Source organism: Mauremys reevesii, linkage group 6 (assembly GCF_016161935.1).
Source record: "Mauremys reevesii isolate NIE-2019 linkage group 6, ASM1616193v1, whole genome shotgun sequence".
Classification (NCBI taxonomy): domain Eukaryota; kingdom Metazoa; phylum Chordata; order Testudines; family Geoemydidae; genus Mauremys; species Mauremys reevesii.
The window spans coordinates 84,294,538-84,307,114 of NC_052628.1; the positions used below are offsets into that span (position 1 = coordinate 84,294,538).

General features: G+C 40.2%; 1 protein-coding gene across 21 annotated transcripts in view; it reads right to left on the minus strand.

The window, feature by feature from the left end:
- LOC120407914 (aminopeptidase O (putative)) overlaps nt 1-12,577 on the minus strand; it is a 416,076-nt gene that overhangs the window by 278,486 nt on the left and 125,013 nt on the right. For all 21 annotated transcript variants that reach the window (XM_039544257.1, XM_039544252.1, XM_039544253.1 and 18 more), the window contains one exon: nt 4,296-4,462. In XM_039544257.1, the coding sequence (XP_039400191.1) occupies nt 4,296-4,462 (167 nt within the window). The remainder of the gene's footprint in view (nt 1-4,295; nt 4,463-12,577) is intronic.

The following is a 12,577-nucleotide window of genomic DNA, read 5'->3' on the forward strand; positions in this document are numbered from 1 at the left end:
TTCTTCTTATCCCTTATCTTTCCTCGCCTCCCTTATCCTCAGTGTTTCCCCTTCTCCTGATTCCTTTTGTTGCTCTCCTCTCTCTAACTCCAGTGCCTTCATGTGACTCTCTTGGAAACAGCACCACCTATAGGGAAAGGGAAAGTAATGCATATGAACTCAGCATAGGGCTCCTCCTTATAGTGCAAGTAACACTCCACATCACTGAAACATTTCTGTGCTATGTGAGGGCTCATTGGCAGGACAAGGGAAATAGCTGGTGTTTCTTGCAGAAAATGGAGGAACAGCACCTATTAAATAAAACTGGATATTTTCTAATTCACGTGTTATCTATTTAGGACTCAGTTAAAAACGGCTGGAAAAGTGCAATCTATTTGTAAGTGTGGGAAAATAAAATTTTTAAAAGCAATTTATTTTTTGTATTTCAAACAACAACGATGAGATAATGACTAAGTTTCTTCATGCATATTAATTGTCTTTGAAATGGTTATAAAAACAATTCTGAGTACCAATGCGTACATTATAACTAAAATAAACACATCAGTATATCTTATCGTCTGACCTAATAAGAAGTTTTATTTTCTTATATTTATATAGTACTTTTCACCTCAAATAATTCGTTAGTGTTTTAAATACAAACTGAGATACATGTTTTACACACACACACACACACACACACACGATTACTTCATCCACCGCTGAAATTCAGCCACCTCTGATGGGAAACACTATTATGTTTAGTAATGCATAAAACCATTACACAACACTTTCAGAAAGAAAGTGAAAAATAGCATAGATGCAAAGCTACAGCAAAACAAAATGTAATTATCCAAACTATTATTTGTCTGGGAAATTAGGATTAAGAGCCTTGCCCATCAGAAAAGTTCTAAGACATCTTTAGTGACTTCTAGTGGCCAGCACCTTGATTTCACATCTCATTTGGAAGACAGTGTAGCAGAGTACCCCCAAGCATCAGAGTGCTGGAGTATTAGGTCAATACTCAGTTACACTGATGAATCAGCAACAGCACTGGCTGCAGCACTTGTATCAGATGCATGTTGGAGATCTCCAACTCAAATACTGAACTGACCTAACCCTACTTAGCTTGTGAAATCTGACTTGAATGCAGAACAAGCTGCTGTGGTTGCAGGCTATGAAGGGGAAAGTAGGTGTTTCTCCATGGTCATATTTGTTCTCAGTAGTAACACTAATGTTGAATTAAATTTTTTCTGTATGGATTTAAGTTATATTGGGTCGCGTTCTATCGGGGTAGAGGTGTATTACCATTTTCAAAAACACTTTCACACCTTATTCAAATACCTCAATATGTATGTGTGCCTGAATGTGCAACATATTGGGAGATTTATGATTATTGTTGTTTGATAAACTGAACTGTCCCATCTGTATTTCTAAATGATAATACTATGGGCCATATTTTTCAAAAAGGAGGCCTGCAAAAAATGTGTGTTCAGCTGTGTGCACGCTTTTGCATAAGCAGTTTCCAAAACTGCTACTCAGGAAACTATCTATTTACATACACAATCAGCTAGCCTCTGTATGTAACCATGAACATTGCACATGCACCTGAGAGCACAGGTCTTCCTTTAAAAAATGTGGCTATATTATGTCAGTTGCTTTTCTTGTTGTCTGTTATTCATTTAAACTTAACCATTTTTTTAAAAAGAAAGTATATCCAGCTAAATTCAATGGCTATTAAAAATTTTAGATTTTGATTTGCATATAGACAATGCTTCTTCAGTCCTATAAGTGGTATTTACTAGGGCTGTTGATGAATTTTTTTCAGTTAATCGCATGAGTTAACTGCGATGAATCGCACTGTTAAAGGGCAGTCCAAGGCAGGCCGGCAGGCATGCAGGCAATGGGATAGCTCAGTGATTTGAGCATTGGATCTGGGGCAAAATCAGTACTTGGTCCTGCTAGTGAAGGCAGGAGGCTTGACTTGATGACCTTTCAGGGTCCCTTCCAGTTCTATGAGATAGGTATATCTCCATATATTTAAAAAAAACAAAACAGAATGCCAGTTGAAATTTATTAACTATTTCTGGATGTTTTTCTACATTTTCAAATATATTGATTTCAATTAAACACAAAATACAAAGTGTACACAGCTCACTTTATATTATTATTTCTGTTACAAAGATTTGCACTGTAAAAATGATAAACAAAAGAAATAGTATTTTTCAATTCACCTCACACACTTGTACTTTAGTGCAATCTCTTTATCGTGAAAGGGTAACTTATGAATGTAATTTTTTTGTTACATAACTGCACTCAAAAATAGAACAATGCAAAACTTTAGAGCCTACAAGTCCTCTCAGTCCTACTTCTTGTTCAGCCAGTCACTAAGACAAACAAGTTTGTTTACATTTACAACAGATACTGCTGCCTGCTTCTTACTTACAACGTCACCTGAAAGTGAGAAAGGCATTCGCATGGGACTTCTGTAGCCGGCATTGAAAGGTATTTACGTGACAGATATGCTAACCATTTGTATGCCCCTTCAAACTTCAGCCACCATTCCAGACGACATGCTTCCATGCTGATGATGATCGTTAAAAAAATAATGTGTTAATTAAATCTGTGACTGAACTCCTTGGGGGAGAATTGTATGTCTCCAGTTCTGTTTGACTTGCCATATTTTTCATGTTATAGCAGGCTCGGATAATGATACAGTGCATGTTTGTTTTAAGAATACTTTCACAGTTGAATTGACAAAACGCAAAGAAGGTACCAATGTGAGATTTCTAAAAATAGCTACAGCACTTGACCCAAAGTTTAAGAATCTGAAGTGCTGTCCAAAATCTGAGCGGGACAAGGCGTGGAACATGCTTTCAGAAGTCTTAAAAGAGCAACACTACAGAAACGGAAACTACAGAATCCGAACCACCAAAAAAGAAAAATCAACCTTCTGTTTGTGGCATCTGACACAGATGATGAAAAAGAACAGAAGCAGAAGCAGAACCCATCAACAGCATGGACACACGTCCTCTGGAATGGTGGTTGAAGCATGAAGGGACATATGAAACTTTAGCGCATCTGGCATGTAAATATCTTGCGATGCCGGCTACAACATGCCATGCAATCTCCTGTTCTCAATTTCAGGTGACATTGTAAACAAGAGGCGAGCAGTATTATCTCCTGCAAATTGTAACCAAACTTGTTTGTCCGGTGAAGTAGATTGATCGGCTGAAGTAGAACTGAGTGGACTTGTAGGTTCTACAGTTTTACATTTTTATTTTTGAATGCAGTTATTTTTTGTACATAATTCTACATTTGTAAGTTCAACTTTCATGATAAAGAGATTGCACTATGGTACTTGTATTAGGTGAATTGAAAAATACTATTTCTTTTGTTTTTTACAGCGCAAATATTTTAATAAAAATAAATATAAAGTAAGCACTGTACACTTTGTACTCTGTTGTAACTGAAATCAATAAATTTAGAAATGTAGAAAAATACAAAAATATTTAAATAAATGGTATTCTATTATTAACAGCACAATTAATTGTGATTACTTTTTTAATCACACGATTAATCGCGATTAATTTGAAAATGCTGACTGTTGGCATCTGCAAAGAGAGCTCAGAACTAACCCTGGGAAATGAGCTTGGTGCAGTTATGCATGGCACCACCATACATTTGCTTTTCCCTTCATGCCGTGCACAGAGGCTGTGATGAAGAAGTGCAGCAAAAAACGAAGGGAAGATAGCACTCAGACCATACTCTTGCACGACTAAGCAGGCAGGCAGTAGTGAGCACTGGGAGCCACTGCACTGGTCCCAGACGAAGTGGAAATAAAGATCTTTCATGGACAGTTGGCACCAAACTGAGATCATCAGCTCATTTCACATTGTTCACCAAGCAGCTATGATATGGGTAACAATCCTCAGTCACTACCAGCCTTCCTAAATTGAACTGGCAACCTCAAACCAAAAGTCTATATTCTGTTATCAATGCCTTCAGCAGTCTGTGGGCTGATCTGCCAAATATTTAGCTGTAGATTGATTGAAACTAAGCCAGTTAGTGAGCTGTGTGAAGTTTATACCTGAAAAAACCAGATGCCAGTATATTCCAGTGGATGAGGTACCAGATGAGAAGTTAGAAAACCTAAGTACTCACACCAGCTGCATGGCAGGTCACTTGGCCTCCCTGTACCTTAATTTCCCTCTCTGTAAAATGGAGATAATAATGTGCACCCATCTTTGTAAACTACTTTCTGGCACTTTGCTAGCATCATTTTGTACAACACATGATTAAGAATATATATACTGCACCTTCTTGAAGTTGTACTGGTTCTGCTGAATTTTCACCACTCATTAAGACAACAAAGCAAGAAGCTGTTCGGACTGTGGTTTGCCATGTTGACATGGCAACCGGTGGCTCCTGACATGGAAAAAGGGCCCTGTTGTTTATTGGAGACCCCATTGTATAAACACATGGCCTATAGGGAGGGGAAAAAGATAAAAACAAGAGTGATATCATTGTTACTCTAAAACATGAAATAGTGAAGGTTGAGTAGAACTTACCATTATAAAAAGAAATTCAAACTTACTTACTGGTTACAACATCTCATTATGGGTTTCAACCAGGGCTTTGGAGCTGTGCTCCGGCTCCACTCCAGCTCCAGGCAAAAACCTGCAGCTCTACTGCTCCGGAGCTGCTCCGTGCTCCAGCTCCGTGCTCTGCTCCAAAGCGCTGGTTTCAACCTAACATTATATGAACCAACCAAGATACCAAACCTTGATGTTTTGCTGTTATAAATTAATCTGTTAGGATGGATAAGTAAGAGACAGCAGAGAAAAAAATGGCATAGATATTCCCATCCTTTCTGCTCCCTTGTTCATGCCATGACCTTTGGACCTCAGGCAATAATTTTCCAGCCACCAGGAATTGTGAACCCAAGTGACCAATATCGGTATTTTAGAATGAATACACTGTTGCCAACTCTCGCTATATCATCATGAGTCTCACAATCCCTGGTGTTTTTCTTTAAGCACCAACTACTAGAATCAAGTAACTATGTGACAATCTCAGTTTTCAACTACCAAAAAAAAAAAGTACATTTACAAACCTCATAATTGCAGAGAAAAGCTTGAAAATGTGATCGAAGTGTGCCCTTAACTAAATAGAAATAAAAAATCATGTTTTTAAATCTCATGATTTTTAAGCAAATCTCAAAGCTCTGGAGTCTTAACACATAATTTTTGAATGCTTGAGACTGGCAATATCGGAGTCAGCTATTTATGTCATAATTTGAAAAGTGACCAAATCCTGTAGGAAGGTGGTTGTTAGTTTGCAAGGAGGCAGCATCTTTTGCAGCGGCCACTGTAGTACCTCAATACACTGAATTTCATTAATTGAATTCCTTCCCAAAAGCCAAGCCCTTACTGCACAGAGGGAGTGAACAGAAGCTGTCAGCTGTGTGGTAGTATAGATGAAAGATTTTCTGAGGATACCACTAGTCTTTTTGTCAAATATGTCATGTTTAGTTTTGAAGGACATAAAGCCTACTAGATCCTGAGTTACTAAGGAATCTAACCTTAGGGAACAAACCCCAAAGTGAATTATTCAGGAAGTTTTTACAGCCTACTGGCCTTTTACTCTCATTTTCTTCTAACGTTTGGGGCAGCAGCAGGCCCACTCTTTGTCCTGCATTTCTAGGGGGCACAGTCACTAGCCCTAATCCCCTAATCCACAATCACCCTCCAGAAACATCAGGAGCACATGAGGGTGAAAGGCAAGTAGGCTTTACAAACTTCCTCATAAATTCACATCACTCTGGGGTGAATCGCTGAAGGTTACATCCCTTGGTAATCAGGCATGCATAGGAAAACAATGGGTCTCTGCCACAGAAAAAGGAACAGTGCACAACAATGGGAGCAAAAATGTTTTAGATGAGAAAGAGAGGTGCGGGGGGAAAGTAGGCAGGTCACTTACTCCCTAGAAGATACCCTTTGCACCCCCAAAAATCTAGGAAGGAAACAGAAGACTAGCTATAGCGGGGGGTTGGCAACCTTTCAGAAGTGGTATGCCGAGTCTTCATTTATTCACGCTAATTTAAGGTTTCACGTGCCAGTAATACATGTTAACATTTTTAGAAGGTCTCTTTCTATAAGTCTATAATATATAACTAAACTATTGTTGTATGTAAAGTAAATAAGGTTTTTAAAATGTTTATGAAGCTTAATTTAAAATTAAAATGCAGAGTCTCCCGGACCGGTGGCCAGGACCCAGGCAGTGTGAGTGCCACTGAAAATCAGCTCGCGTGCCGCCTTCGGCACACGTGCCATAGGTTGCCTACCCCTGAGCTATAGCATCTGTGGGCAAAGGGGAAAGAGAAGGAGTAGAGGATGGTTCCAGGTACATGGAAACCACACAAAAACCACAGGATTGCAGGAGGAGAGCCCAGGTACTCCAGGAAAGAATTCCTATGAGAAAGGTGATGCTGATATTCAGATTTTTAGCCAGAGCCTTGGCCCTGCTAAGATTGTTTTGCTCTGCTCCAATGGTCTAAACCAGCCTCAAACCTGGCCTAAGAGGCCCTTGGAGGATTTCCCAGCATGAGGAACTCCTTGAGTGGTATAGCACCACTGTAGTGGCTTCCCTGCAAACCCACACTCTCACCCTCTGGCAAAAAGGTCAGGGGGTGTCTACCTGCTGGCAAATCCCAGCTGTCAAAACAGCCGCTTAGACCCACAGGTAGTCAGCATAACATATGTGTTCCTATATGCTGGTGAACCCCATCTGCTGAAAAACCCCTTGGGCCCACAGGCAGTTGGCATAACATACAGCAGTTGAAAGCTACTATCCTTTATGCTGGGGTACCAGACTGGTACCCAGCAGCTTAAAGCCTGGGATCTAAACCCCACTTTTGTGCCACACCCACACATACACATAGGCTGTACTGAGAACACAAAGCTCAGACCCCAGGATCTGGCCCTTTACTCATATTCCAAATGTCACACAGATATTAGGACATCTGAATTCCAGTATCATCTGAATATCAGCCTATTCTCTACTCGTTAATATACGGAGCTCTGTAATTTGGTACATATACATTATTATTAATTATTATTATTATTAACAACTAACTAACTAGGTTGGTGCTCAGAGATCCCAACCAAATTTGGGGTCCCATTGTGCTAGGCATGGTAAAAACACATAGTAAGAGTCAGTCTCTGCCCCAAAGAGCTTATAATCTAAATACACAAAACAAACAAAGGATGGGAGAAAAAAATAGAGGTACAGAGAAATAAAGTGGCTTGTACAAGTCAAACAGAAAGTCAGTGGGAACTGGGAATAGAACCTAATCTCCAGGCTTCCAGTCCTGTGCTACTAATATGGAAAATAAATACAAAATAGCATATTGTGCATGTGCAGTTTCTAATTTTCAAATACCTTTACTTTCATTTTTAAAGTATTTTATATATTAAATTGGCACATAAATATAGTGATAATTACATACAATTAAATCCCACATCCAAAGGAAAGTCAAAAAGTTGGAGAATGGTTATAATATTTGGTAAATCCAGGGTTTCCATTTTTTCAATAGCTGTTTTTATGCTATTTTTGTTCAGATATACTCAGAGCTGTCCCTTGGGTAGGGCGACTTGGGGCTACCACCTCAGGCCCTGCACTTTGGGATGCCCTGCACTTTGATAAAATTGGGACTATCCCGATATTTAGCCCTTTGTCCCGCGTCCCGGCTGATGTATGATCGGGACGTGATTTGTCCCAATATTCAGGTGAGGAGGTGGGTGGCGAGGTGAGGTGGGAGGCGAGTGGGGTGAGGAGGCGAATGGGGAGGCAAGAGGTAGGCAGGTGGGTAGGAGTGGGGTGAGGAGGCAGGCAGGCGGGTGAATGGCGAGGAGGAGAGCAGTGGTCGGGCAGACAGGGGGCGCACGCTGGACGGATGGCGAGGAGACTAGCGGGGAGGCTGATTTGTCCCGGGCCCCACACCACTCTATGGATGGCCCAGGATATACTGATTAACTTAGCATTCCTAAACCAAATTTCTTCAAATATGTCAAAGTTTGCCATGAAAATAGCAACAGATCATACAGAACCCTATTAAAGTTTGAGTGGGAACGTCAGAACAACAGTTACATCAGCTTCTAGTTAGATATTCATATATTCATGGCACGATTGCCTGGAGATTAGCTGATTGACAGGTTGGCACTGGCTGAGGTGTCAACGAACACTGAACTGTCTCATTCTGTCAGAGAGGGAAGAGTTTAGAAGATCTGCAAAAAGGAAAACTCTACCATGATTTACTCAAAAATATTTTTTCTTCTTTCAATGAAATTTTTAACCTGTTTTGTCCACATTTTTTGAAAAACAAAAACAAACATTACTGGGTTCCTTCTATTCCTCTGAATCACATTTTACTTTCTTTGCTATTTATTTTTCCATACTTAATATACATTAGAGATATGTTAAAATGTCAGCAGTGTGATGGTGCTACACAATTACAGAGTATCTTGTAGTTGGCAGTATTCCTCACTTTAGGTCAGGGCTGCTCAATTCCAGCAGATGAGTGGACCAGAAATACAGAATTTTGACCTGAAATGATGGTTCTGCACGTCCCTTACAGCATCAGGGAACTTCTGTCTACACAGGATATGTCACATGGTGTCTATGTTAAATAACCATCTGACGTTGTTTTAGTTTCAAAGTGTTTAAAAAATGAAAAATGGGTCCGTTTCAAAATATTTTTATGTCCCCAATATTTGCATAGAAAACATTATCAAAAATACTGTGAATTCCTAAAACCCTCAGGATAGCATCAGAGCAAGTAAAATTATATTAGAGAACTTTCTAATCTAATTTGTTCCTTCTTCCTCTCCCCAACACTATCTTATCTCTTCCTCTTCCCCTTCCCCTCCCCTTCTTTCTTTGGGAACAAACAGCTGAGTGGCTGAACGCTTCTCTCTTTTCAGAAAATCCATAATGGGCAGATCCAGACAATGAACACTTGGCTAGATTAGACAGATTTTAAGACAGCAACCTACCCAATAAGTGACTGCCAGATGTGCTGCACCTCATATTGGATTTTGAGGGCTATCATCAAAAGCCCGGGGCACATTAGACACAAACCAGACTTTGGACCCAGTAGGGAGGAATATCTTACAGAACCAATCCAAACTTTCAAAATGTTTTGGTTCATGGTTTGGGTTGGCTCTCATTTTATCTAAATCAGTATATCCTTTCTTGGATTTTTTAACTCTACTCAGAGTGTTGTTCCACACCTGGCCTATAACCATGACAATGTCTAACTGAATGATGGAAAATAGCTATTTTTTTATTTGGTGCACAACCCACAAAGTGATTCCTGCAGCCATATGGTAGCCTCTCAGTTTCTTCAGAATTTGAGTTTTCTTTTTTAATAATGATTAAATTTCTATCCTCTTTTCTGGCTGTAAAGGTAAACCAATAAAATATTGTCTGCTTGATTCTACAGACAGACTGCCCCAAAACACAGCTTATAGTTCTGAGTGCATACTGCCTCCATATAAAGACCTCTCAACAGTCCTGGGTTCTGTGGGACCGACTCGCTTTGACCTACAAAATACCCTGACCCAGTTGAAGCCACTCCTGTCCTGCAGGCCTGACTGGGCTCAGCTCCCCAACACAGGACTTGAAACCTGGGCCCTGACACATACAGTTGCAGCTCTACTCACTCAAATCTGGCTTGGCAACCCACCTCTCCCCCACATCAGGGGGACTGGGCCAAACCTGAGTGGCATTACGACCGCCGCACCAGGGGCCAAGCCCCGTCAGCCCCGTGGGACAGGAGCCACAACGCTGCCTCTGTGGGGTAAGTGCAGGGCAGGCTCACTTTGAAACCAAAACTCTGGGGCCCCCCTTTTCCCCCAACTGTATTAACTTTAAATGTTAGGAGGTATGCATATATTTCAATAATGTTTTAACTTGGAACCCTGATGATAATGTCACATGTCTAATCAGTCAGAAACTACTTCTTGACTATTTAAGAATAAAAATAATAATTGCTGGAATATGTTACTTACAAGTATCTAAAATATTAAAATTAGGAGTGGAGCAGAGACCTTTGGCTGCAAATGCCAGGAGAGCAGAAGCTAGTCATGGGCCAGAGGTCTTGGCTGCAGTCATGAAAAGAAACAGAAGGTCTTTTCTGTTTTTAGATTTCCTAATAAATGTTCAAGAAACCCAAGTGCTTTAGTTATCCCTATGCTGAAAAATCCAGACAGACTTTGAACCTTTCATCAAATGAACTTTAGACACTTTCAAAGGGACAGAAATATGTTTGCAAACACATCACAAGCTGAACCCAAAAGACGAGATGGACAAGATTTATCTAGAATTGATGGACTCACAATGTTCCAATGCATATTTCTTGAGAGAAGCTTACTGAATTTCTTTATGTGCCAGTATGCTTGACAAACAACAGATATCACAGTTACATAAGAGGGCTGCTATTTGGAAACATTCTCTTTGGAAATACCAGCCAGCAGTTCTTTTCCGTTATGAATCTGAACAACTGCAACAACCAACCTTACAATCTACCTGCATCGCATAATCTTTGTATCTTTAAAGCCTTCTGTTGCAAAGAAGCAGTTCTACTCTTCCCTTTTAACATTCCTTCGTAACTTAAACACATTTTTCCTCTCTACACATTTTGTAGAGTACTATGTACATTTACTGTGCTCTGTAAACATAAACGGTATGCATTTATCTCTGCTTAAAGTAACATGCACATCCATTTGTAAATTAGATGCAGCCCTCAGGCTCCTGGCAAGATGCTCAGTTCTGAAAAGGTTCTGAAGCACTTTTCTACTAATTCTTTGGCTCTTATTACAGTAGAGGCACTGCGGTCTAACAATGTGAGCAGAGAACTGGGAAACAGGACTCTTAGGTATCCCCAGCTCTGCCACTGACGTCTTCTGTGACCTCAAGGTACTCGCTTAATCTCCCTCTACATCAGTTTACTTACCTGTAAATTAGGGAAAACACTAATTTATATACATCAAAGCAGGAACTGTGTGAATCAATTCATATTTATAATGCACTCAAGAGCCTCAGCTGAATTATTTATTAATAATTATTATTAAAATAAGAGATTTATGCTGAAAGTGGCAAGCTTTGCAGCTTGCACAAAGACAAAAAGGGGTAGAATGCTTTTAAAACATTTTGTCAAATACTTTTCATAAAAATTAGCTGTAAGTGATCTCAAAAGATCCAGAAATTTGGTTCAAATAAATCCAGATACTTTGAACTTTTTGAACTCCTTGGTTCTAGAGCAGGGGTTCTCAAACTTCATTGCACCGTGACCCCCCCTTCTGACAACAAAAATTATTACAGCCCCAGGAGATGGGAACGAAGCCTGATCCCACCCAAGCCCCACCGCCCTGGGCAGGGGGGCCCAAAGCCCGAATCCCACTGCCCCTGGCGGGATGACAGAGCAAAGGCAAAGCCCAAGGGCTTCAGCCCCAGGCAGGGGGCCTGTAACCTGAGCCTGCCGCTCAGGGCTTGGGCTTCCGTCCCAGGCAGTGGGGCTCGGGCTTTGGTGTTAGCCCCAGGCCCCAGCAAGTCTAAGCCAGTGCTGGCGACCCCATTAAAATGGGGTTGCGACCCACAGTTTGAGAACCCCTGTTCTAGAGATTATGCTGAATATCCTTGTTTTATTTTAAAAGGTCATTATAGTCAGAAAACTGACTAAAATGCTATCATTTGACTCAGCAAATATGTTACTTGTATGTATTCAGAGTCCTGTTTGCTCCTTTATTATGAAAAGTAAGGTTCTGTTATTGCTAGAACAGCTCTGAGAAAGTAAGGTGAATTCTGTTGTAGGTATATGTCAACCAAATTGTAAAATAAATTCCAGCTGCAATTTCTTTATTAGAGTGGATGATGAGTAAAGGCAGAAGGAACCTGTGTGGACTTTCACACTCCAAGTTTAATTTGCAAAGCTGGCAGTTGTGAAAATCATAAACTGAGTATATTTAATATGGAATAATTTACTTAAATAATAAGCCTGGAATCCTAAAATGACATTTTGATAGGTCCTAAATCTACAAAATACTTGGGCATAACGTTAAGTGCGTGAGTAGTCTCACTGACTTCAGCGGGGCTACTCATCCTCAAAGTTTGGGAGACCTCAATGAATTGGGACCCTTGTCACTTTCCCACACTTCAAGTGATTTTTTGTTCTATACATACTTTTATCTTAATAAGGATACTGTTGCAGACTTCTGGGAAAAGGCAGAACAAAAAAAGGCAAGCCTGCTTCTCTTTTTTGCCCCATAATTTATTGCTCTTGTAGGAAGCCTCGAAAAGGCATCTGTTTTTAACATATAAACCCAATGTCCTGGGGCTGGATGGAAGCGCCTACTGTGAGCATTAATGCATTTTCTAGTATCAAAGGGTTAAACAGTGAATCACTGAAATTCCATGTGTTCAGGCCTTGCTTTGGAAAAAAGGAATGCAACCCATTATGCCCGTATTTAATTTCCTTACGCATATACTCATCTGAATCCAGCCCACTAATCGTAATCACACTGCTTAAATAGATTTTTGT